The following is a 26,755-nucleotide window of genomic DNA, read 5'->3' as shown; positions in this document are numbered from 1 at the left end:
CATTTCCACTGCAGAACCAGCATTCTTGCTTTTCCAAATGGGTGTTTTCTGCAGAGAATTATACTTTTCATTCCACGAACTGGATAAACTTCCCTCTGTTGTGAAGAAATCATGTCATTAATATACATAGATCTATGTTTTAACATAACTACTATCCAAAAGCTAGTATAACATCATCAACTACTAACATATTTTTGTTATTTGCAGCATCTTCTTTGGATTCACCTACAAATGGACTTTAGATGTCAATAGTTTTATTAAATTGTTCTGAACACTAATTAAAAAAAACTGAAAAAGATTTTCAGTACAAGGAGAAACATGAACAAAACATTTTTTACTCCTGACAACATTTAGATTTCTTGAAACCTCCTTTGCTGGAATCAGTTACTTCCACTGCCAGGTTGACACACACATCTAGACAGCTCTACTGTGGCTGTAACTGAAACCTGGAGAAGGTAAAGCTCTACAAAACCTGGCCTCCTTCTGGTTCTAAAAAATTATTAAGTAGGTGCACACAAACAAGTAAATCGAATTTTATTGAAACAAACCCATATTAGTTACAACATATTCAACAGACCATGTCTTCTTCCTTGTGTAACAGAAGCCTTGTAATATATAAAGAAACTTTTATTATTGGGCAAATTATAAGTATTCAAAATTTGTATGAGTGTTCATGAAGACAATTTCAAAGAAAAAGGTATAAGAAACAGATTTTTGATTTAGCCCAAAACTTGCTGACAGAAAACACAATGAGATTGTGAAATTCCTTCCTAATGTAAATTTTGTCACATGTACAGGTCTCGCTAAGAATCCTTCTCCTATCTCATCCTCAAGAGAGGAAAGATTACCTCAATCTTCTCATCAAACCTGACATCTAGGCAGTACTTGGGAAGAAAAAATGCATTTCAGGAATTTCACCCAGAAAATCAGTGTCTAAATACACCACAACACACGTAATTTCAACCACCAAGGATTATTAGTCTATAGAACTAACAAATATCCACAATAAACCCAATCATATTTCAACAAAAATCCTTCTTCAGTGTTATTTTCCAGAACTTTTTGAAGTCAGAAACTAAGTACACCCAAAAGTCAGATTGGGTGCAAGTAAATAACACATTAATTTCTTACCTTTCAAGCTCACGAGTGCTTTTGCTGAAGAACCTGCAATATATCAAAAAGTCCACATAAATCATAAGATATTTTAAACCATACAACCTATGCAGAGTCTACTCATTCTTAATTAATTCTTAGGCAGAAAGTAGAATTTAATACTTTCACAGCTGAATGAGTGAACCCAGTGCACCCTCCATGGCACTAAGTATAGCATTATATGTTTATTACCCAATAAATCTTGAAAGCATATTCATGTTTTGTTTTTTCCTTTAGTTTCACATCTGCAAAACAGCTTCAGATGGCAAGCACTTTTGTTTAACACAGCAAATTCTGAACAAGCTTTATATCCAAACTACATACTTCCACGCAGCTGCTTGTCTAACGCAGTTGCAAATATATTATACAACTGACAAGGAAACTGCAATGAACACTTTTTTAAAAAAAAAATTATTTGTACCAATTCAATATTCTTCAATGCCAAAAATTTCCATGAAGGCAGTAGTTTATGCTCTCTAAGCTTGGTTCACAAGTAGGGAGATGGATAGTTTCTCCCTGGTGGAAGCTCCTTATTCAGAAAGGCAGCAGATTCAGGTGTTATAAATGCAGACAGAATCCTTAGTTTGCTGGAACTGTTCAAATTGTGTAACACATCCATTAAAATTTCAGTGCTCCCCTTCCACTACATCTGTAAACCTCTGCAGTGCTTCTGGGCCAGGAAGAACAAAACTGGGCCTGACTATGGCCTTCATGCTCTGGAATGTTCAAATGTCTCTCTAAGAATGAGATGTTTGAAGCAACTACAATAGCAGAGGGGAAAGATATTTCTGCATGACAATGCTTCCACAGATTCATGCTTTTCTCTCAAATCAGCTTCATCTTTCAAGTTATGTTCCAGTGTTGCAACCACTCCTTCTTGCATTGCATCCTCTTCTCCCCCTCCTTCAGCTTCTCTTTGGAACTGCTGTTCCAAGAACACTGCTGACTCCAAAGGCCTGGAAATTCCTTTTCTTGTGGCTGCCCTGTATCTAGGTCCCAACCCTGCTAACTTCACAGTCCCAGAGAACCTTGCCTCTAAGAGGATACATTCCAGGGAATATTACAGAGACAAAAAATGAATTACTGTCCCTTTCCAGGGGAACAGAGCACTTTGGTTTGGGGTGGACTGTTGAAGAGAATACAGGTGCAGCAATGGCAAAAAAACCCCTACATTCCTTATTTTTTCATCATACTATTTTGCTGCCATCTTATTATGTCACATGTTAAAAAAAGCCCAATAAAAAAAGAGAAAGTTTCTATTCTTTTCAAAAAATTAAAAAAATGTTTAAGATATGAAATGAAATTAGTTTTGACTCACTGGTGGTTTAGAGGGCCTCCACCCCTGTATCTCTCAAGCTGTTCAAATCTACAACAGCTAACTCATATGGGATTACACATCAAAAACAAGGTGACAAACCTGGGCTACACTGTTGCCCTTCTTGCACATTTCTTTTCTGACACATCACCGATGTCGAGTTGGAGACCTAACAGCAACTGCTACACGAACATGCTTCTATGATGATTTGATTCATAGCGAATTCAGCTCTTGTAACTAAGCTGTACATTAAAGGTATCACAGGATTAAAGCCTTTTTTTTTTTTTAAAAAAAAGAATTTCATACTAATAATCAGATACTGTACACCGTGCTTGCATAAATACATGGGCACCCTGCTATCAACCAAGAATGCTGTCCTGAACAGGACCAGCAAGAACAGTGAAGAACTAGTGTCACCCCCAAATTAACATAAGTAATGGTGGGAAATGTGTGCAGGGAGTAGTAAGTACAGGCAGTTTAAGAACATGGGGAAAGTACACGTCTTTGGGGATGGAGAGGCAGAAGCGGGGTCATCAGGACTGTCAAAGGGAGGAGATGCTGGCTTTTCAGAATGGATCGCTATTCTAAAAGATCTCAGGCACTTCATCTGTAAGACTAAACATACAGTCATTTTCCTCTTTTTCTGGCCATCTTGCTCATATGTATCAAGTTCAGTCAACTCAATCAAGGCTGAGTATGGCAGCAATGGAAATGAAACAATTTGGCAAGAGGCAGCAAAGCTTTATATGGGGGGTGGTGTGAATCTCATAGCTGAAGTGCCTGAGTGCCTTTGCTAACCATCAAACTCAGACGCTTCACCTGTGAGACTGATGATGGGTCAGCAGAGCAGGGCATTAGATGACTACCATCAGAAACAACAGGTAGAGAAGTGATGCACAGCAGAACGTTACTGCACTGCCTTCTAGCTTTATAAGATTACCACTCCAAAACAGCGTTAGTTGCCAAGGACTTTTCCGCATGGGATAGTTAATCTTCAACAGATGCATGCTAGAATAAGGCTGCTCATTTGTTTTCACTGAACCTGCAACTAAGGTAATGTAACTAGAAAAGGGCATCTTTATTTAGGAATACAAGTGTCCAAGTAAGAAATTCCTGATCTAGGCAAGTTCAAAGTTAAACTAAACTATTTTAATCTAACAAGTTGCAGACAATTATCAACACCAACATTTCTGTTGCTTAAAGCATTAGAATACATGTAGGATATCAAAATGACAGTGGAGATGTCCATAAGATTAATTTTACCTTAAAGGCAACAATGATACATGGGTTTTCTTGTCAAGTTCTTCTATATCGATTTTAGGGGCTACCTGCAACAACATCAAACTTCAAGGAATACAGTCCAACTCTACTGTACATACTACCAGGGCCCCAAAACCAGAAACTAGGATGATCTTCTAAACAATAATATGTTACAATAAAAACCAACCAATATTTAATACAGATAAAAGCATTACAGAAACTATAAATACTGAAAAGTGATTTGGGATAGATTAAGTTTATTAAAACTATCCAAAATTTTAGTTAAAATAATTACTAGATTTATAATATCTCAGCCTCACATTAAACGCCGGTAATTTTGTACACTCCTGTTCTGAATAACAAATATGTAATCATAGGCAATCTTTTTAACCAGCATTTTAATTATAGACATAGAGACTAAAGTAGAATACGCACACATACTTGAACGTAAATACCTATTATGACAGTGACACAGATTTCATTTCTACAAACACCAAACACTTAAAAAACAAATGGGTGGGAAGGAAGAAATAAGGCCTATGCGTCATTTAGAGTATTACAACCAGAATTATTATTTCCAGCTCCTCCAGGTTCAGAGGATCATGAAGGTGGACTTTCTTAAAACTGAGAGTAGAAAAACCTCAACCGAGGGAGGAAGCACAGCCAGCTCACCACAGCAGCAGCTCAGGAGCTGGAAGACCTGCTTTCAGGATCCTACACTGGCATACTATTCCAGTGCAAACTGTAAGACTGGCTTAGTCTTGTCTCTGTATCCTATTGAGTATTGCTTTGCGTATGTTGTTAGCAAATTAATTACCTGAACACAGTGTTCACACTTGACTAAGTCTGAAAAATTAGGAAAGGATTCAGAACGGAGAAAGATTTGAAGATCTAAAAATATGCCTTATTGCGAGAAAGTCAAGACACTCCAACCTTGTTCTTCCCAAAGAAGGTCAAGATCTGCACTGATCACAAGTATCTACAAAGGAAGATAATTCAGAGAGTAAACATCTCTGCAGCCTTTTTTTACACGGAAAGGCATAACTAGATCTCTTTGTCAGAAAATGACATTGGATAAGTTCAGGTTAGCAATGAATGCAAAGTTTAACCGATTTTATGTAACTGTACCAAGAAGGGGCATGTCGAGCTCCCTATCATTCAAAATCTTTAAGCCAAGTTTATAGCTAAAAAGGAGGCATGGGACTGATGCACAGAAATTCCAAACACAAGTATCCTAGCATGCTTAATGAAGAATGCAAGACGATTAGAATGGCCTTTTCTGGCCCTAAAAAAAATAATCTGTAAAATAAGTGCGCCACAGATGTGCAGTAAAAATAACTGTCTGCTAGATTATCAGGCATTTAATAGTATAATAACAGGAAGCTCATTAGTAACTCAGTCTCAGGAATAAATGTATTTATGTATTTTATAACACTTGTAAGAAGTGATTTTCAGGAAGTCCATGTAAAACCAAATTTAAAAAAAAAAATCAACATTAAAATAAACTCAAGTTCCACCAAGTCTCACACGATAAGGACCCTGATGTTTCCATGCTAGGCTAGCTAGAAACCCGACCGGCTCCAGTGGCTGCTGGCGCGGGGTCTGGCAGACGGACAGCTCCCCTAGTCCTGAATCGCTGCTCTCCCGGAGTGGCCACCAGGAAGCACGTACAGAAGATTACCACGACGAGAACATAAAACACCTCCTCTAACCGCTCTGCAAGCAGTATGAACAGACTCAAAAAGGAACTCTGATAGTTTTCCCTCCAAAAAGTATTTCTGATGTGGAGGTAGGCTTTGAGGCATGGGAAAAAGGTACAAAAACTTTTCTCCTTTTCAAAAATTAAAGTCTGGTTTAAGTTTAAAAACAAGCATCTATTGCCTCCCCTCATCTGAAAATACCATAACTGACCAAAAGAGGTAGAGTATAACTGCAATTCAGTATGGGCAGTTGTGGATGCCCTGATGTGTATTTTCAGGACTAACATGAAGCAAAGCAGTTTAAATACAGCTTCTCAACAGCTGATCTTAAATTTTCAACAGGAACACAGATGAGCACATTGCATTTGTGAAAGTGTTTTCAGATTTCTTTTATAACGAATTCCTAACAGCTGGTTACAATTTTCAAAATAAAGGTTACAAGTAACCACAGGGATGTTCCATAGCTACTGATTTTCCTAATGTATGGGCACAAAGGGGCATATCTAAACCAGTATAGAAAATTCTAAGATCCAGATAAGCAATTACATAATGTAAAACCTTTCCTCTCCAGATCATTACGCTATTTTGTCTAAATTCTGCAGAGGTGAGCAGTTATTTTAACACTGGTTGCATGACTACCTCAAAAACCTATGCAATTAAACTACATCGCCGGCACTAAAAATGGTGTAACAGGAAACTCATGGAGAAGAAGGGAAAAACACAAGCCTTTATTATAGATTGAGTCATTAACCCTCCAAGAAATCATCCATCTACACAAGCACAGCACAAGCTGTTTCAGCAGAGGCATCTCAAATTGATTGGCCACTAAAAGGATAGCTTATTCAGGAAAGCTTAGAAAGTAAAAAAGCACACATAAGAGCAAAAAGTGGCTTTGGTAGCTTTTAAGCTCCCCAAAACTTTGGGCTGGTTGAAAAGGTAAATAAATAAATGAACAATAACTTTTTGCTTCAAGCATGAATCAGTATTTCCCCCATGTTACGAGTCTACTAATAAACTGACATTTGTGTATTTCAAAATCCTAATTTAACTACCGGGTAGAAGTCAGGTTTTCAGCCATGTGAACCCTTTTACAGGACTTGTGCAGGCGATAACCACAATACCAAAGCCCTCTTTTTGAAACACTGCATTCTCATGATGGACAATACGCTGATACCATGGTAACATACAATTTCAAAAGGTACGCAGCACAAACAATCCCCAAATTATTAGTTGTGGGTACTATTTAGCAGTCATGAAACTAATCTTGAGCCTTCTCCCAGATGCTGTGATCTCATATAGTTCTGCTGAATTTTTGCCTCAAATGTCCAGGGTACAGTGGTGCTAGGCTCATGGCCCCTTGGGACTGGAAAATGAAAGTGGCAAGAGGTGTGTCACATCCCCCCTCCAGCTATCCAGGAAAGCGCCAGAGCAGAGCTACTGGCTATGCAGGGGCAGGGTGCCTGTGAACCACGCGTAAGGCTGTGCTGGGGGTAAAGGCAATGATTTCTGCATGAAGTGCCACCCTTATGCTGCAGCCTCCATCCACGGGATAAAAGGCCATGCAGAAAGATCCCTGTCCCCCTTCCCTCCTTTTGCCTGTCCTAAAACATAAGCCCCTTAGAAACAGCACCAGCGATGTCTACCAATATATGCTATTTGGCAATGTACTACCGGTTTTGGTATTTGCACTGTAAAAGGTTAACACTTTGACCCCATCCCTGCTACAGCCTGGCTTCTTTCTCCGATTCACCTGCCACTTGTTGGTGTTTGCCTACGCACAACACAGAAGCTCTGCACTCCGCAGTAGCTCAGTGGTTTACTCCTGGCGGTGGCCCTGTGCTGATGATCATTGAGTTAGCTAAGCACGCCTTCACTTCTATCAAAAATGGCATGTCACTCTCACTTGTGAGAATGTACAGAGCTGATTCCAGGTGTCGTCCTCATTCAGACTCGCTTGTGCTAAAGAAAGCACCAAGATGCAGCTCTGCCTGTGCTCTTGCCTGCAGAGCTCTGCCCCTGCCAGGACTAGGACAGTCATCCAGCCACATTTGCACGTGTTGTCTGTTCTATCAAAGTCTCATCCCAGCTTTACTGCGTGTACTTTATAACCGAGTAATCCACAAATAAAATTGCCATTACTAGTAACAAGAGACAGGGCAGCATTATGTATGCTCCAATACAATCAACTGTTTTCCTCTTCTGAGACAGAGAGAAATAGCCATCTGGTTTGCAGCAGTAAAACTGCCCACCATTTACCTCCGCTGCAAAATTACCAGGAGATAAGAGGGGTGAAAAAATGCATTGACTAAAATTAGTCACTTATCAGGCACCAACCCAACAGTCAACAGAAACAAATTTTGTCTCCAAAATATAAATCCAATTATTAGTATTGGAAGTACTTCTGCAGTTGGGACTTTTAATATTCTGGAATTTTTCAGTTAGAGGATTTGCCACAGAATTGTTCTTTCTTCACAGCACTTTGCTGCATCCAAGTTTACTATACCCCTCTCCCCGGGCAGCACTAGTAAGAAAAGGCCTCAACTACGAGAAACGCATATAAACTTACATACTGCCATCTTCTTCATTTTTTAGGTTGTCAGTATGAACTCTCTTAGCCGTTTCAAAAGGACAGAATGCCAGCTTTAGAAAAGAATGGAACAATAGTAACTTTAGCATATAAAATAAGCACATATTATGAGACACAGCTATGTGCATCTTCCTCCTGGATTAAGGAATATTTGCTGCCCAGCTGTGTTACAGAACTTGACAGAGGACAAGTAGGTGCTATCAGAATACTCCGGGACAAATTCCACTTAATCAGTTTTCAGAGTTGAAAATGAAACTGTATAGTTCTTACCACAGTGCAAAATTTCAGTCGTCTTGTCACTGAGCATGCCATGTTTACTTACAATTCTTTTTACGTGAAAACTCACCTACAGTCTACTACTTTACTACAAGCTACGGTGGAGAAAATTCACAGGGATGATACATAAACCTGAAAGCCTGTTAGTTATGAACTATTCTAACTTTTTTAGGAACTTATTCTTACACCGCTATGGAAGATTCCAAAAACGTTTTTGCACCACTTACTGTTATTATCCCTTATAAATTAAGTTGCAAACTGAAAGCTGCATGAAGTCAGTGTTAAATCAGTCAGGACCAAGTTTACATCTTCATTTTAAGCACAGGACTGGAAATGAAAGAATTATGTGCAGAGATAGTTACAGTGTAATTTGAAAACACCCAGTTTACCAAAATTGGAAAGAATAGGAATGGAAGCACAAGGCAAACACTCTTTGAAGCCTTCACATTTCTAGCAGTTCACCAACACTACAGAAAACATGAAGCTCCCTATTTGATGAAAAACCAAAACATCCCCTACTTGTACCAAACTTAGGTAAATACAAAGCATCAGGACAAGGTCAGTACAGCAGAAGCCTATTACCTTCACAGATACACGCACTGTGCGTCTGCTTCACCTGCCGAGCAGATACCATAACAGACACTGCTGGCAAGGGCCTGAAGTACAACCCAGTCCTAAGTGGAACTGTGTCACACTCTATTCCGGTGAGTTACAGGTGAAGCAACAGACCCGTCAAATCTTCCTGATGCCACTGTAGGCAACATAAAGGTGGCAGGGACGAAAAAATTATTTTTCATACTTTACGTTAACTTCTTGAAATACATGGTGTTTTCCCTGGGAGATGGGCAAGGCAAAAGGAGGAACAGTAACTTAAACACTGTCCGTTCTAGTGAAAAGTTGATTCAATAAGCAATAAACCACTACTAATTATTAATTATGGTTGTCTCAGTTGGTCCATGACTTGTGTTAACCAGACCTTAATGCAGTATTGCATACGTAAGTGAGCTGTACCAAATTGAGAGTGTCAGTTCTACCCTTAATTTAAGATGATCCTTTGTAAATCTGTTCAGTTAACATGATGACACTGGTCACATAGGGATATTAACCAATTTTTCTCCTGACAGTTGCTGGAGTTGTAACAAAGACTGGCACAGAGTAGTCAGAAGCAAGATTTCAACTCTGAGTCACCTCCCTCTGAGAATCTTCTGATATAGAAATAGTTGGTATGTTCATGAACTTCCATGGCAATGCACAAAACAGCATCACCATAAATGTAAGTCTATGCCGTTGTGTGCATGTTTACTGAAACTACTAAATGCCCTAGTTTTGTCTTGGCATGTATTTACAGTTTGTAAGAAGACCTATCAAGATGGCGTGTAGACACATTTCCCCTTCTATAACACTCAAGTACCTCATGCATGAATCCATATATACAGCAACACGTGTATCTTTCTCATCTACACCTAAGTTTTTATCTAATCCTTGTGCGCACTGAAAATGACATCCACACAAACCCTATGTAGGTGTATAGGTCTGTATGTACGCAAGCACGTATTTTCATACTGTCTTCCTATACAACTAGCTTTCATCTACTAGCACACAATACAGGGTCTCTGAGCTCTTCCCTCCGCATTTATCAGTGCCCCCTAGATGCAATGTGCATGCCCTAACCCCCCCGGACCCTCAGCGGTGCTCCCGCTGTACACAGCACACACTATGAAAACACAAGCCCTCCTTCCCCCCAGGGCGACAGAAGGGACAGCAGCACTGGGCTACTCACCCCTTCCCCGGGGCAGGACGCTCCTTCCCCCGCGCTGCCCTCGCCCCCCCGGCAGGGCAGGCTGTCAGGTGCGCCCCGCACACTCACGCCCTCCGCTCCCCGCCCGGCTCCCGGTGCCGCGCCCCCGCCCCGCAGCCTGCCCGCCCGGCAGGTGACGCCCGGCCAGCCCCGCTGCCTCACCCGGGCGGGGCGGGGGGCCCAGCCCCGGCACCCCCGAGGGCAACGGGGGTCGCAGCCTCGGGAGCGAGCTCCTCGCCCGTCGCCCTCCCCGCGCCACCAGCTGGGCCGGGGCCTCGCCCGGGAGGGGCGGCGGCGGCCGGGGGTTGGGGGGGGCCGGGCCGGCCCGGTTGCCAGGGAGGAGGCTCGGGTTCCGGCCCCGCACAGCGCCCACGACGAGAGGGAGGGAGGCGGGCCGGCGGCGGGGCGCGGCGCGGGTGTCCCGCCGGGGGAGGGGGGGGGGGGGAGGCTGGGGCGAGGGGGCGGCGGTGCCGGGAGGGCGGCGGCGGCAGGGGCACGGGTCGCTACTCACTCTCGTCAGGCAGCTGATCGAGCTCCGCCATCTTGAACGAGCCGCGCCGCTTTTTCAAAGGCTGCCTGGCGCGGTGCATTCTGGGGGAGGAGACGGGGCCTTGCGCGAGGCGGCGCTGCCGCGCGGGGACGGCGCTCGCGGGCCGGGCGCGCGGCGGGCGCGTGCGCGGGAGGGCGGGGGAGCAGCGGGCGTTCGCCGCCCCGAGGAGCCGCCGGCGGAGGGCAAGGGAGGGAAGGGGCGGCGGGCCGCTCGCCGCGCCGGGCCGCTCGGGGAGAAGACAGGGGCTGTGCCCCGGTGCGCTTCGGTGCGAGGGAGAGGGCGACAGCGCCCGGGACACAAACCGTACACTCCCCGCGCGGGCCTCCTGGATCCCGGCAGGATGAGGGGAACGGGCGGCTGGCGGTTCGGGGCGGGGGGGGGGGGGAAGACGGGCACTCGGTCCAAAGGGCCACCCCCAAGTAGCCGTGCTAACTTGGGAGTCTTTAAAGAAGCCCTGTATATCCCTCTTCCTTCATTAAATAGTACTTTGCTAAACTGTACTTATTTTCCTTGTCTCCGCTTTTCACGGTTAGCTGTCCCCAGCCTAACCAAAATGAGTGCAGAGGTGAGACTGCAGGAGGAGTAAGGGGTAAGAATAAAAAACCCAGCATGACCAGTCCTGGCCCCGTAGTCGTGGTGTATGGCACTCTCTTGAAGGTCAAGCTCTCACTTGTTCTCACCCAGGGCGAGAGCCAACAAACCACTGACAGCAGAGGGTTGTTGCCTAACAAACTCCTTGTCTGGGCCTGCTCTCTGATGCAGTTCCCAACCGTGACAGCTGAAAGCTTTCCGCAAGCAGCAGAGATGGTTTCCTTGCGTAGTCCCCCGAGGTCTCTGCACCACAGTGAATTTTAAAGCTTCTGCATCAAGAAGTCTAAGCGTGGAGATGAAACCACAAACATCTTAAATGCTTATGGGCCAGACTCTACCTGTGTTGGGCTTTAACAACACTACCTACTGCTACTTACACCAGACAAAATTCTGTTTGTTTTTTTTTTTTTAATACATGAAAATGCAAACTGAAATTCAAAATAAATTAACAGCATATCTTAGTGAAGGCTAAGTCAGTGTCACATCTTAAACATATTGCCAACAGCACCATGCTGTGATGCAAAATGGATGCTATGCCTGTTTGTTTGCATCTCTGTAAAAGCATCTAGGTGAAACTAAGGATTCTGCAAAACACAAAATTTATATCACAGCACACAGAATAGAGTTAATTTGTGTTCTTAATTTGCTGATGAACTCAGATGACTAGGTACTCTAGAACATTGAGAGGATATAGGTCATGTTATTAAACAATTTTAAAAAAAATGAAAAAAAAAAAATCGATGCTGCCCTTGTGCTTAAAAGGAAAAAAGTGAGTTTCTAAAAGAAGAAACAAACTGAGCAAAATCCTTTAGAAATTCCCCGGGGCTTTCTAGGTACACTGTAGCAGAGTTTAAAACAAAACAAAACAGAAAAAGTAAAAAGAAAAGACAAAGCCCAGCATGCATTTCCACCCCCTTTTCCAGGTCATTTTGAAAGGCTGTTAAAACAGCCTTCCTTCTCCTTAGCCCCCAAAGGGCCCAAGACATTTCAGCGAGAGCTTTCCATACTGAGCAGCACAAACCAAAGCAACTACAGTAGAGAGATGCAAAGCACCATAGGCATAACACTAAATAAACTTATAGCAAAAAGCAACAAAATAGTAATGTGCTATTTCAAAGGCAAAAATTATGCAGCATTAAGTGCTGTATGATTTTCCCCTTTAATAAAACACCTCCACCACTCAAAAGGCCTGATGTGGACCAGACCTTCCAGGCTCAGGTAAACAACAACATGTTAGCGACACTAACACTTTTTCTGCATTTCAGCTTGGCTCCCCTTGGTTCCAAGGGTTGTATGTTAATGCTCAACTAAGAGTGGTGACACCGAGACTTCCACAGTTGACAGAAGACACTGATCATCAACGAGATTTTTACTGCTGTGCTTTGTAAACCTTGTCATCAGGTCTCGCTGTGCTGAAAGCAGCCGTTGCCCAGCACCACCCTGATGTCAGAGCTTTCACCGAGGCAAGGGATTTTCAGGAGAGGGAAGAAAAGTTTTCTACAACACAATCACATTTTGCAACAGTCCTTAGAGCCTGAGTTTCTAGAAGGAAAATGAAAGAGGGAAAAAGAAACCAAAAAATCCAATGCCCTTCAGGGCTTCTTTGTGCATTGTGATAGAACTACAAAGCAGATGAAAAAGCTAAGAGATTTCCCCCCACCCCCAACACCTCCTGTCTATCATCTTAATAATTACCAGGTCAGAAGGTAGAATTCATCCCCCAACAGCATGATGCTGGATATTCCTTCATTTCATTCCAACAGCTGCATTTGGAAAGTGTTTAGCAGAAGCTATTACCTTCACTGTGGTAACAATCAACACTATCATAAGGATTCCTGCTATAAAGGACCTTTTACATCTTGGCCTTTTATGAATGCTGCAGTTATCTCTAATATTCTGGTTTTTCATTTCTCCTGCGCATGCTGTTTCCAAGTCACAGAAATGCAGCCCTGTTTGACAAAGCCACAGACAGTGCTACCGGACAGTATGTGGACATATACACAATGTTTTCAGTGCATTCTTTTACCATTCTGGCGAATTTGTAGTTTGCACTTGGGTGATGTGGAAGCAACACTACTATTTTGTAAGACAGACACAGTGACCGAGAGCATCTGTGCTCATTGCTAACAACCTGCCATCAGGTACTGCTGACTCACCTGCCTGCACAGATGGAGGGAGACCTTTAAACTGGCTTCACTCATGCCATTCGCTTTCCCAGAGGGTCATGTCAGGCAACTGCTCTTAATGGTGCGCGCCGAAATGCTGCAGAAAGCACTTCCGTGCTCCCATTCCTTCTTAATTACTGCAGATGACATTAAGACATGGGTTACGCTACCTACTAATCCACGCATTCAGAGTCTTGTCAGCACGGTGCAGGTAGTGCCATGTCCTGGGGACAGGAGATGGCTAGGGTGTCATTTTCTCACCTCCTCTAGGCAGGCACTGGTAGTAGGAAGAAAAACACAGCCAGCTGGCAGAAGAGTGTGCTCTTCAGTCACTGAAGCACATTCCTGTGAAGTCTGAGTCCTGCTGCATTAATCAGTTATGAAATTAAAATTTGTAACAAGGGGGTGGGGGAAGCAGTAGTTTCCCCTTTCGGATGTTGGTAAGACATTCCTTCTTCTCGCCTTCAGACCATACTTGTGTATCTCTGTGAAAGCAACCCGCAATGCCCACTGACCGGCCCTTCAAACTGGAACGAATGAAAATCCAGCAAATCATCTTGTCTGGGATCTACATCTGCCTATCTTCTCATCAGCACCACTGCAGCTCCAAAACGACAATTTCTGGGGAAGTAGCCTGGCATTTATTTGAAAGTAAAAGGACACACAAGCTCTTGGTCATATGCATGTACTCCACAACAGTGGAAACTTTTTTTATGGGCATAACAGAAGGAGTGAGAGTATGATGGACTAAGTTAGACACCTCACCACATATATAAAAGCAATTTAAGCAAAATACTAAGTGGGATGTAAATTGACCACAAAAACACTTCAGCAGAAAATTATGTCCCCAGAACTCATAGAAGGAGGTCCAGAACAGCTTTCCAGAAAGAAAGCTGAAGCAAAGACCTCAGTAATTACAAAGACTGCATGACTCATTTAAGAACATGTGTACAACTCTTTACGGTATTGAGAAAGTTTGATGTGCCCAGACGTCTTTTTCATACTTTTTTTTTTTTTTTTAAATCCTCCTTTCCTCTGATTAGAAACAGAAGCGGGGGGGATTTCATTAGAGGCTGTACCAACTGATTTAGATTGTTTTGTGCCTTAAGTACCAGGTTGGGTGATCTGTGCTGTATTTTTTTTTTCTTAGCCACCTCCTTCCTGCATGAACTCAGCCAAGTCACAAACAATTTACACTGACTGCCAATCAGGAAGCCTAGGCTGGCTTCCTTCAGTTTACCCAATTCATATAAACTGCATAGACTATCTTAACATTTGTGAACCATTGTACAACAGAGCCTCCAGCCACGCTAAATAAAGATAAAATGGTTAAATATTTATAAATTGCTGCTTTTTGTAGTTTAACATTTAGATCATAAGTCATTCCTCAACATCCCTCCTCTGAAAAAAGCAGAGGATGTCAGGGGACCTAATGTCTTGACAACTCATTCCTTTCAAGTAGCTTTGACAGAAATAGGACTACTTATTCATCCAGCTCTGCTTCGTGCACATACTCCAAAAGCAATGCCTTCAGTGGTTGTTACTGTGCTGCTCTTCTCAGCCTGGCCCCAGGGAAAGGCTGTCTGTACACTGGGTCACAGCAGCACCAGCACTTGCTTTCAGAAGCAGGGCTGCTTTGTGATGCAACAAGCTGGCACCAGAAGCAGCACCCTGAATTCACATTCGATTCCACTGCAGGACAGTCACGCCAGGGCTCTCCTATGGACCCCAAACAGCACCTGTTGCCTCTTCAGAGAGTCCTGTACCCACTATCTTTTACCGCTGTATTTGCAACGTTAGAGACAGCATGGGATATACCTGATTGTGCTGCAATTATAACTGAGCACTAGACACATCGTAAAACACTCCTTGCGCTACACAGTGCTTACAGCAGGACAAGAGGTCTTACAGCAAAAGGGAACTCAGCTACCTCTGGTACACGTGACAGAAGGAACATCAAAAGCATCGACTTTTAATTCTTGGTCCCAAACTGAATGGTAAGATTTTTTTTGAGGAAAAAAAAAATTTACTTCAACAAAACTGAACCATTTCTCACGTTTGCTTTCAGAGACTGGCAAGATTATACTTGTCTTAAATGACTGACAAAATGTTTCTGTTGGAAGCGAAACAATGATTAGCCACTGGTTAAGCCACTGAAGAATCAGAAGACAAGGGACACTCTCTTCACTTCCATGAGCATCAACCTCAATTGACTCTCTTGGGTTCAACTGTCCTCAAGACATGTGACTTACGCCTTCCACATTTCCTTCTCTCCCCAACAGCATCTGCTGTTTTCCATCTAGCACTCCTCATCCTCCCCTCCTCACAGGTCCTGGAAACAACTCCAGCATAAGCTATTTTGTCTTGGAGCTCCTCTTCCAAAAGGCACTGGAGCATCACAACGTTTTAGGAAATGGATTTTTTTTTTCCCGTGCAGGTCACCAAAGACTGAATCTGCAATTGTCAGAATGAGCTTGAACTGTCCCTTCTTGGGAAGGGAACTGTTATAGTGGAGGAGATAGTGAACACATTTCCCATGCAGAGATGACCCTGGGGATCAGCCAACTTGCTCTAACAACTCAGTAATTTTTGAAGAGAAAGAACTGATGTTGCTATATAGTCAAGCATTCCCATATTGCTTAATGACTTGCTAAAAGTAAGAAGTAACAAACATCACCGAACATGGAAATTATTAGTTTATATTGATGTTTCAAGACAGGGAATTCAAAGACTACCCACAGAGTGGCAACAGACCTCATTCCAGGTCATGAGGAGTGAAGCTTGAGCCCAAAGTCAACTTACGGCTTTGTTAGGACTTCAGTCTACAACAACCAACTTACATCACGTTGAAGGTAGATATTTAAAGGAGGTTTATTGGGGCTAATACTAAATTCAAACAGCCACAAGTTCATTTTCCATGTTTACCACACCAACTGTTGACAGATGAAGTCTCAGTGGAAAGTCCAAATTTTCATTTCACCATGACTTCCTGAAACGTGACTACAGATTTCAATATTTGGCATTTGATCTTCAGAGAGAGATACCATGTTTAAGAACATTCTACCAAATACATTTAAATCACGACTCAAAACCAAAACAATTTGGAAGTTTTGAAACATAAAGCTGTTAGTATGAAATTAGCTTTTATTTTTTACCTCAAAATAAATGCACATTTATCATTTATTCAAATGAAAACTGAAAAAGGGTATCTTAAACAAGAGGAAGCTTAACAGAGCAAATATCACAAACACCCTCAAGTTCCTTCTCCTGCTATTGCCCAGCTCTGTTTGGCTAAAAACACAAGCTTGATTTTTTTTTTTGTCAGTTTGGTCAATTAAAAGAAATACTTGAAAGCCTTGAAATTAGCAGTGGTATAAAACAAAACCAGGTACTCGTTCTGATCAGAATTGAGGTCCATGTGTTACCACACATTTATATAAAACTTTCACTAAGTGTTGTACTAAATAGGATTTAGTAACCTCTTCTGCAGTTTAGCTCTTGATATCTTGGTAAGAGAAGTCAATGCGTAAGCATGTCAGAAGTCAACGCTATAGTGTAACTACAGTATAACTCTAACAGGGCTCCTAAATATTGTTCACCAGAGTGACGTCTTATAGTTGAATTTCAGTTTCAGCAGGTACTTCAGATTTACCTGAGCAACATCATACACAATATATCTGGGAAGAATGTTAAGGAATAATTATAGTTGTTGATAATAGTACCACAGAACAACCTCAAAACACAGTCAAACTTCACCTTTGAACTTAAGTTACCACACAGACGCCTGTGTGATTAAGCAGTTCTAACAGCTCAAACCACAAATCTTTAAATTTTACTTTTCTTTGAATCTGAAAATGTTTTACACAACAGTTTGAAACAAGCAACTAACAGTCATATGAAGAATTAACGATGGTGTAGCAGGAATCCTGAGTGACAGGCAGGTGAACTGACTTAGATACAAGGCTGCAGCTCTTGAATATTAGTTTTTGTCAGCCAGAGCCATATACACATCATCTCTCTTGCTATCTAAACAGTGATGTAGGCTAGATGACATCTGTAGTTACAGACCTGGTATCTACAATTGTAATTGCAGCTCTATTGCTACCTTCTACCACAAAGTCATTAATGCCCTCTTAATTTCCCGCTAAAAAAACTCAAGTTGGAATCACAGAGTTCTACAATGGTTGGCAGTGCTTGACCACACCGCACCATTTTATTTTTTCAGAAGACATTCCTAGCTTGCCTATTTGTTACTCAATGCTTTAGGCCTCAAACTTACCTCTAACCCAAATTTTAGATGAAAAGCATCCCCATCAAACAGCGTAAAACAAAAGGAATGCACATCGTGTTACCTCCATTAGCTATTATTAACTGTATTATAGTTTATCATCTGACCAAGACAGCTGCTATATTTAAAAAAACTCAAGATAAAAACAGTACTGCCATGAGTTCTGTTGCCAAGACTGCTTGTAAGAGCAACAGCTTACCAAGAGAGAAGACAGTTTCTACACAACCCAGAGCTTGTATTAATGGGCTATTTGCTTCACTGGCAGTGAAGAGATTGATCTGGGACCTTAGACATCACTTATTCTTATGACCTCATTCATTATGGTGAATGTTGAGCACACATTCATTTGGGGGCAATTCTGCCTAGAAAGAGACTTAATGGCTACATGTCTGATGGGCATCTGAGGTTTACCTCAATACTTGCAAAAGGCCTGGGGAACACAAGACTTCTTTGTGATGAGAGACTCCATCAAGCCACAGAGCTGGCTCCCCCACCTCCTCCTGGCCAAGCTGGCCAGTCACAGCACCACAAGGAAGAAACACAACTGGAGTGATGTGAACCCACAGGCTGCATTCCCCTCCTCTTGTCCTGGCATGTCTCTGGGCAAGGCACCACTGGGCAGTGTTGCCTGGACACTCCGATGCCTTCAGGTATTGAGTCCTGTCAGGGCAACAGCTATTTGCTACGTGCATCGTTTCCTTTTTTTGCAGAATGACATTCTAAGTGTGACAACTATAAAATCATCTCCCCTGGAGAAAAGACTCCAAATTGTCTATGAGTACTCCAAAGCAGATCTAAAAGAAACAAAACACAGTGTGCCAAAACTCCTGACCAACATTAGCAAGGTCCTAAACTCAGCAACACTCAAACACAGCATACAGCCAACATAACAGCAAAGGATACTCATTATACAGAAGACAAGTATCATTAATTCCTGTTGAGATCCCATTCCCTAAGGGAACCTCTACACCACCAAGGGTGGTAGTGGCTGTGGGATCAGGTGCAGTTTTGCCCAAGCCTAGGAAGGGAAAAGACATTTGTTACAAATCTAGAAGGCAAACACAGACTTTGCACATAAATAAAATGACTCAGCCAGCCAGATATTACTTCACATATATATTCAAATGCTGACCAAGTGCAAAAGTAGCTTAAAAAGAACACAAAGAATACAGTCTGTATATTCAATTCAACATGACCGTACTTAATAGTAGTTGTACTCTGCTACCCTAAGAGCAAGAATGAGACTTGTGGCTGTTAATTGTCTAATCTGTATGATCAAAGCTAAAACAGACCAGACTTATGGCTCTCACATCCTAGGTCCATTAATGAAAACATGCACATTGCAGCATTTTCAGAGAAGTATAACAAACCAACTCTTACTGTCTTTGAACTCTTCAATACAAATCTGATTTGACATCCGTAATAGAGTAGTATGTATTGAAAAAGATGCTAAATCACATTTTATTCTATTTTAGGCAACTGATTTTTAAGCCTCTCGAAATGAATAGTTTAAGAAAAGCCACTCGTTACTGAATGCTACTGTTCTCCACTCTCCCATCTCGTTACAGAAGATAATGATTACCATTTCTTTTGCTTGAATTAGAGCACTAAGTCTTTTCTCTCATCTTCTTTTTCAGTGCAATATACTGATACTTTTTGCAGATAGAAGTGTAATGAGAACAGCTGTTCCATCTGAACCTTTATTCTTAGCTTTTCCCTTCTCTCCAAGCTTCTAAGGCACTTTGAAAGCTAAACAATTATTCTTCTGATCTGTCAAACCCCTCATCTTTCTTCTAAAATACATAGTATCATTATGATGAAAGCAAGTAAGAAGTTGGACAACACACCTTACATTTTCTCTTGTGTAATATCAAATAAAAGTTTCCTCCTGAGCTTCAGTGAACACATTAACTTCAGTCTCAACATTCCAAGTGTACTAACTCCCATCTCAAAACACCACATACACACGTACAGATACAACTACAGGGCAACATTATGCAAACTCTTAAAGGAAGTACAGCTATGAAATTACTATAGTTCTCTTTGCTAAGCAGAGAGCCACAATGTGAGTTTGCCATCAATAACACATTACCAGTGACAACTACTAATGCTCACCTTTCACACTGTGTTTTCCCTTCGGCAATTTTGTTATGTGAGAAGCATTCTTTAGCTCATACCTGGACAGCACAAAAAACACACAATTTGACATTCGTCTTAAGTTATCTTGGTGAAAAGCAATTTTTTTTCAGGCTTCAGCTTATGGTGAGTGAATATATAGAGTTAATTTAGATTCTAGTCTTCTGGAACCAAACAGCCTTCCTTCTTTGTCTCATTTACTAATTTTAATGATACTGGCATTTAGTACAAGATTCTAGACCCGCAGCACAGGTTGGGTTTTTTTTTTCCCCAGCAAATAGCTCTCATTTTAAGAAAAAAGAAATCTTATTTCTTAAGAAATACCATGTACTCATTCTTCACACTGAAAAAAAGGCTTTCAATTTTAGCGTCACTTTCTACCACAATATATTAAGCATGTTCGGCAAATACTCTTCATCAGTTACTTACATATTTCCAAGGGCAACTTCTCCCAGTAGTATTAAGCCTATGGGATCAGCTTGAGATGTGTGACAGTAGTTGGCACTCTTGGATACCATGTCTGCAAAATAGATGCCCTTCCCAAACATGTAGCCGGTCTGCAAGCAGGAAAAAAAAAAAAAATTGGGACAATAACACAAAGGCAGCATTCAATCCACCTGGCTGGGCTCCCAGGAGAGCAAAGCTGCAACTCAAGCTCTTGTGCATACCAGTCAGCAACCCACTCTGGACACACAATGTTGTCTGCATGCTGAGAGGTAACACTGGGCCCTCCCCACACAAATTCTCTTATTTAGGTTGTCTCCGATGGTGGCCATCTCCGGGCACAGGGATGCAGGCAGCCAGAGAAGCTGTTTAACATACCACAGGTGCTTCAGGGGGAGCGATCCGGAGACCCTGAGAGAGGATACCAGCAAAGTTGGTGGTGCGGGAACCGTGCCACAGCAGCTGGCGATTATGAAGCTGCTTAAATGGCTTGTAACGCTGACTCTCTCCTTCACGCTCGATCCTGAAGATCTTCAATTCAAAAAGGGGTAGGAGAAAAAGAACAACCAAGCAAATAAACCGTTACCTTCATGCAACTAATCAGATGGAAAAAAAAAAAAAAAATCACCCAGCCTGGAATATACACTAATCTGCTACGAAAATTGATCTGGAGGTTTTCAGTATTTGCAGCTTGCTATGTCATGCTAGCAAAAGAAAGGTAGCACTGATCACACAGTACTTGTTATTGATTACTTCTCCACCTTCCCTTCTGTATTTTCATGAGACCACAGTCTTCTGAAAAATCATTCAATGAACTAAGGCTCAATTTTAGAAGATGATTACTCCTCCACCTCCTTTTTGAGGCCAATTAAATTAAAATAAAAACATGGCCCAAAGACACCTCAGTAAGCTTAGACTCATCTCTGCCTAGACTTTTGCTATTCTATTAATTAGCAATTGGTCTATTAAACCATCCCTTCAACAATGGAAGCTAGATAAGCTGCTCAAAAATAAAAGGAAACTGCGAACAAGTCAACTTAGAAGAGTCCATCTTCACAAACTAAAATCCCATTATTGCCCAGCTTACATCCACGACTTTGAGATCATATGCATTGTGAGTAGCAGCGTGAGTATTTTTCACATATTGTTTAATAATCTTGGCTTCTTCCGAATCTTTGTCAACAACCTGCAAAGAGGCAAACAAGAAAAGTTTCTTTAGCATACAAACTAGCAGGCTTCTTATAATACAATGCCATCTACCCTATGCTTGCAACTCCCCAGTTTAAGCCTCCTTTATCATTTAGGCGGAAATTTATTCCCAGCTAGAGAACGTGTACAGGTATACAGACAGCACTCAGTCACAGAATGTCTGAGATGGGAAAGCACCTCTGGAAATTGAGATGATTTCCAATTCCTCTACTCAAAGCAAAGTCAGCTGGAGGAGGTTGCCAAGGGCTGAGTCCATCTGACTTGTTACACTCCAAACTAACAGGACATCAGCTTGTATTCAGTCACTCAATTCCTTTTATTTCCTCTACCTTAATATCTGTTCGAAGTTTTTCATAGTTGATGTCAATTGGGTCTTTATCTCCATCTTCATTTCCACCTCTGAGAAGGCTGTAAGCAACCTCAATATCAAGCAAGTTGTCCAACATCTGCACTTTAGCCTGAAGAATTTAAAGAGGTTATCTCACTTGTGCCCTTGACATGTTCAGAACAACTCTGGAATAGCCCCAATCACAAAAGTATCTTGAATCACTGGCCACACACTACCATCTAACACCACAATACCATTGTCTTTTTTTAAAAAGAGAGATATATATATACACACACACTTAAATATATTAAAACATACACATGCATGTATACATAGACCATAATGTATAACATATATCTATTTGTATATGTACACACACATATATGCACATAAACAAACAAGAAGATATTCTTAAGAAAAACAAGCTTAACCTCATGAAAGGATGAGTTTAAAGTAAGTCTTAAAACCTCACAAGTTCTTTCTGTTAGACATCTGATATCAGACCTGTCACCTGCAAACAACATACTGTGTCCAGTCAATACCTGAATGTATTCCAAGTTATTTAGGAGAGGTGGTTTCTTCATCCCAAAATCATGAGGAATCAGAGTATAGAAGCGGTTGGAGAGGTCCAAGATCTGTGATTCTGAACCACTGTCAGAAACTGCCTAAACAAGACAACAAGCACCAAAGAAAGTTATTAAGTAAGATTAAGTCTCCATAGCAATAGACACACACAAGATACTTGAGGACTAATACACAGAAGCAGCTATACAAATAGTGTTAATGCTGAAGCTCTCATAGAACTAAAAAGGGCAATTCTATTTAATTCTTTTGCATATAGTAAGTCACAATACTTGCACAGAAATACACAGAATTTCTGATACAAGAAAAATCTAATGGGGATTATGTTTTTGGACGGCAAAAATAAAGGCTTCTGGATATGGAAGGGGCAAGGATCTGGTCTACTCTAACAACTGAAGTAAAACTCTCTATGCTTTGCCAGGGAGCCCATGACAAAAAATGGGTTATGCTGGTACACTTCTGCAAGCTGTTCAGGCAGTACTATGTAGTGATTCTTGGAACGGTCCAGATCATGATGTGTAAATACAGTAATGTCATCAAGCCAGACCCTTTCCTGTGTCAACCTTTATTCTCATCCTCAAACAGATTTCTCTGGGGTGGAAACACCAGCTTGCTATTAGATCAAGACAGCGGTTTCATTTGCTCAACCGCCATTTACATCTGGCTCCGCCCAAAGTTTGTGCTACAAAAGCGTGAAAGATACAAGTACTGCCCAAACTGGTACAACAGCAAAGAGAACTAACTAGTTACCCATGGAAGTCACATCCTCTTCTCCAGTGAAAGAGTACAGATCTTTATACCACAGCTCAGCATTCATCCCACGACGAGCCCAGAAAAACTTCTGAATTCCCCTCTCATGCTAACATGTCTTTCACGCTCACCTGCTGAACCTCGTTAAGGATGGAGTATGCGCTCTGGATCTGCCGCTTGCTCAGTTTTCCCAATGGCATCTTCTGCAGGTCAATCTGATGAAGATTCAAACAATTAAAACAGGATTTCACTGCACTGAAACCAATGCAACATTCCCTCTCTGGTTTCTAAGGAACAAATCTCTCCATCCTGGTAGGACTGGCCACACAAAGAATAGAAGCATTTCAGACTTGGTATTGATCTCTGTGGATTGAGGAGTGATGTCAGACAGACAGTGCACGCTACTGAGAAGACATCCTATAAACAAAGGAATACTGCAAGAGGAAACTTAGCATGCATGCTAGGGCAACACAAAAATAGGGTACTAAGTGTCTGGCTAGAAGTCTAATATTGACCTGGATGGATTCCTCCGTCACTTCAGTACCCACATATTTGAGGGTGGCAAAGCAGCAAACTGAATGAAATAATTCTTGTTCATAAGATCATCTGTGTCTCTAGGTACAACCTAGACACCTTCTTCCAACTTTACCCTACAGTTATCAAGGATCAAATGCAAAGAGGTTATAAGATGCTTCATACTCATTAATGAGAAACAAACAAACAAAAAAAAGGCAACTAAGATAAAAGCAATGTCTTGGTTGCCTGCATTTAGAATCATAGAACTGTTTAGGGTTGGAAAAGACCTTTAAGATCAAGTCCACCACTAACCTAACACTGCCAAGTCCACCACTAAACCATGTCCCTAAGCACCACATCTAGTCTACATGTCTTCTAAATACCTCCAGGGATGGTGGGTGACTCAACCACTTTCCTGGCCAGCCTGCTCCAACGTTTGACAGCCCTTTCAGTTAGGAAATTTTTCCTAAAATCCAATCTAAACCTTCCCTGGTGCAACTTGAGGCCGTTTCTTCTTGTCCTATTGCTTGTTACTTGGGAGAAGAGACCCACACCCACCTTGCTACAACCTCCTTTTAGGTAGTTGTAGGGAGAGATAAGGTCTAATAGCCTACTTTTTTCTCCAGGCTAAATAACCGCAGTTCCCTCAGCTGCTCCTCATAAGACTCGTGCTCTAGACCCTTCACCAGCTTCGTTGCCCTTCTTTGGATGCGCTCCAGCACCCCTGTGTCTCCTGTAGTGAGGGGCCCAAAGCTGAACACAGTGTCTGAGGTGTGGCCTCAACAGTGCCGAGTACAGGGGGACGATCACTTCCCTAGTCCTGCTGTTTTCTGATGCAAGGCAGGATGCTCCTGGCCTTCTTGGCCACCTGGGCAGTTTTGACACAGGCCAACTTAACCATGCTAGATGAACTATTGTCCTTGTTATTGTTCAGTTCCACTTGCAGAGCCTCGCACGTATTACACAGGAGCACCTGGGAAGGTGGGGCAGTCACAGAGGAGAGGCGCCTGCTGCACCGGGCAGGAACTTGTCAGCATTCCTTAAGTCACCGTGTTCGGCCAGGTGCAGAGAGGGCAGGGAATCCTCCGTATCACATGTCCTGTCTGCTTGTTGGGCCTGTCCCTGGGAAGGCAGGGTACGATTCCAGTAGTCTCTCTCTCGCTCCCTGATACTCCTCAACCTACTCACCCCCTCCTGGAGCTCTGCCACTCAGCGGAGGAGCTCCTCTCCCCGGGTGCACCCCCACAGCAGTGCTGCCGTGAGAGCAGGGCCCAGCCTAAAGCCTGGCACCAGGCTGTCAGCGTGTTCCCACTGCAGCTCTGGCTGGGCAGGTGCAGAGCTCAGAGGCCATGGCTTTCTGCTGGGTGGATACCACTGCTCCCTCGTTGAGCCGGCAGAGCCTCAGCACCATTCCTGCATGCCCTTCCGCACAAACTGCTGCGCCACACCATGGTTGCTTGCGCTGCCTAAGGGCTTCTTTTATACATGGCAGGGGCTTGGCCACCGCTGCTCCTGGCCTTTCCAGGTCCTGCCAGCCACGGGCCGCTCTGCCCTGGTTCGGGAAACCCCCTGTGCACCACACTGGAGTGCTCCGCTGAAGGTCGTGCCGGCACTGGAGCTGCTCACCTCAGTGTCTGATTTAATTTATATGTTGCTTTTGTTTGTGTATTGACTGATCTTGGGAGAGTTTCACATTTGCATTAAATCCTTGCACAGTTAAGGACCATCTGAACACAAAAACATTTGACAAGTCAGGTCCAATGGAGTCTTTTACAAAGATCATATGTACACCCTCTGGACTTGACAGTACTCACCATACACCCTGCAGGTCAAACTAGCTTTTACTTAACTCGATGGGTTTAAGATTCAGCTCAAGGACAGAAGATCCTGTGAAACCATGTATATCACATTCTGCCTGGATAAGTTCCACATTATTTATTTACAATGGAGCTAGGAAACCCAGCTTTAAGAAAATCTTCTCTGCAAGCTGAACTCAGAAGGCTCTTCCAAGCTACAGACTGATGTGAGAGCCCTGAAGTGATTTTGTATGGAGACTTCCACCTACTGGGCTTAGGAGACCTCTCACCTTTAGCTGCAGCTCAGCATACATGAAGCCAAATACTGAAAAAGCCAAGATGGACTGCAAGAGAGAAGACAGACTTCAAAACTGATCATGTCTTAGTGACACGAGAGTCATAAAGCCAAGATTAATAACCTAATGAAAAACAACTTGCAATAGATTTGTAGCTCCCACACTTTTGGGGCCAATACTTTCTTGTTGAGTACCGTCCATCCATATTATCTAATTATTAGGTGAAAAATCATGAAGGACATGTAGAAGTAAAATGGGCCATTTAACTTGGGTGTGCAGAATAGCTGCAGACACCTATACTAACTATAAATTATATAAACCTATAAACTAACATATATAAGCATTAACACTAACACCTATAAACTAACACATCCCTCAACAATGTGACTGAGTAATGTATCTCTTACAGAGCCCACACAGAGCCAAAGGGCTGGAGTTTGTGTCTCCTGTGAGTCATGGGAGGTAAACAGTGCCCTGCAGAGCTAATATAAAGCTAAACTGCATCCAAAGCTTTATCATCAGATGCATCAAAAGAGCACAGCAGCCAAGGGGTTGGGTCTAAAACAGGAGCACTGCAATTACTGCCAGATGCACTGAGGGTAACATGAAGATTTAACTCCACATCGCAGACGTGTGCACCAAGACTGTTATGAGAGGCAAGGGAGATGTTTGCCTTCCACCCAGGCAAGAGAGGACACAGCACTAGAGCAGACTCAGCCCTCTAAACTAGCCATGTCATGTAAGGCAATGACATGGATAATTGTAATAAACTCCTGTATGCTTGGTGAGGTAAAACTCTCAAAAGCTAAATTGGAAGCAGGAAGAGAAATGCATTAGATAAATCTGTTGTCATGTAACAGAAAGACTAAGAATTTGCTACAGTTTTGGCAGAGCAAGAGTGCCTGGATGGAATTAAATACTTGAGATCAGGCTGATTAAAGGAACCAAGCAGCCGTTTTCGGAGGATGCACAAAAACCTCTAACTAGGAAAAACATTATTTCCTCTAACGGAAAGC

General features: G+C 42.4%; 2 protein-coding genes across 10 annotated transcripts in view; both read right to left on the bottom strand.

The window, feature by feature from the left end:
* The window catches only part of LIN9 (lin-9 DREAM MuvB core complex component), a 39,755-nt gene extending 29,077 nt beyond the window's left edge, over positions 1–10,678 (bottom strand). For 3 of the 7 annotated variants that reach the window (XM_074817771.1, XM_074817775.1, XM_074817776.1), the window contains exons 1-3: positions 10,600–10,678; positions 1,132–1,164; positions 1–95 (exon numbers count right to left, since the gene is read on the bottom strand). In XM_074817771.1, coding sequence (XP_074673872.1) covers positions 1–95; positions 1,132–1,164; positions 10,600–10,678 — 207 coding nt within the window. Of the gene's footprint in view, positions 96–1,131; positions 1,165–2,569; positions 2,611–3,730; positions 3,796–4,660; positions 4,707–7,993; positions 8,013–10,599 lie in introns of those variants that run through there. The other 4 variants (XM_074817778.1, XM_074817777.1, XM_074817774.1 and 1 more) reach the window with 4 other exon arrangements.
* Positions 10,679–16,240: 5,562 nt separating this feature from the next.
* Positions 16,241–26,755, bottom strand: part of PARP1 (poly(ADP-ribose) polymerase 1) — a 34,923-nt gene continuing 24,408 nt past the window's right edge. For all 3 annotated transcript variants that reach the window (XM_074817768.1, XM_074817770.1, XM_074817769.1), the window contains exons 15-23: positions 23,263–23,346; positions 22,342–22,464; positions 21,801–21,929; positions 21,350–21,448; positions 20,641–20,793; positions 20,248–20,375; positions 19,798–19,859; positions 18,586–18,700; positions 16,241–17,071 (exon numbers count right to left, since the gene is read on the bottom strand). In XM_074817768.1, coding sequence (XP_074673869.1) covers positions 16,990–17,071; positions 18,586–18,700; positions 19,798–19,859; positions 20,248–20,375; positions 20,641–20,793; positions 21,350–21,448; positions 21,801–21,929; positions 22,342–22,464; positions 23,263–23,346 — 975 coding nt within the window. In that variant the 3' untranslated portion in view covers positions 16,241–16,989. The remainder of the gene's footprint in view (positions 17,072–18,585; positions 18,701–19,797; positions 19,860–20,247; positions 20,376–20,640; positions 20,794–21,349; positions 21,449–21,800; positions 21,930–22,341; positions 22,465–23,262; positions 23,347–26,755) is intronic.

The sequence above is a fragment of the Strix aluco genome, chromosome 3 (assembly GCF_031877795.1).
Source record: "Strix aluco isolate bStrAlu1 chromosome 3, bStrAlu1.hap1, whole genome shotgun sequence".
Taxonomy (NCBI): domain Eukaryota; kingdom Metazoa; phylum Chordata; class Aves; order Strigiformes; family Strigidae; genus Strix; species Strix aluco.
This window is presented reverse-complemented; position numbering and strand designations above follow the sequence as displayed.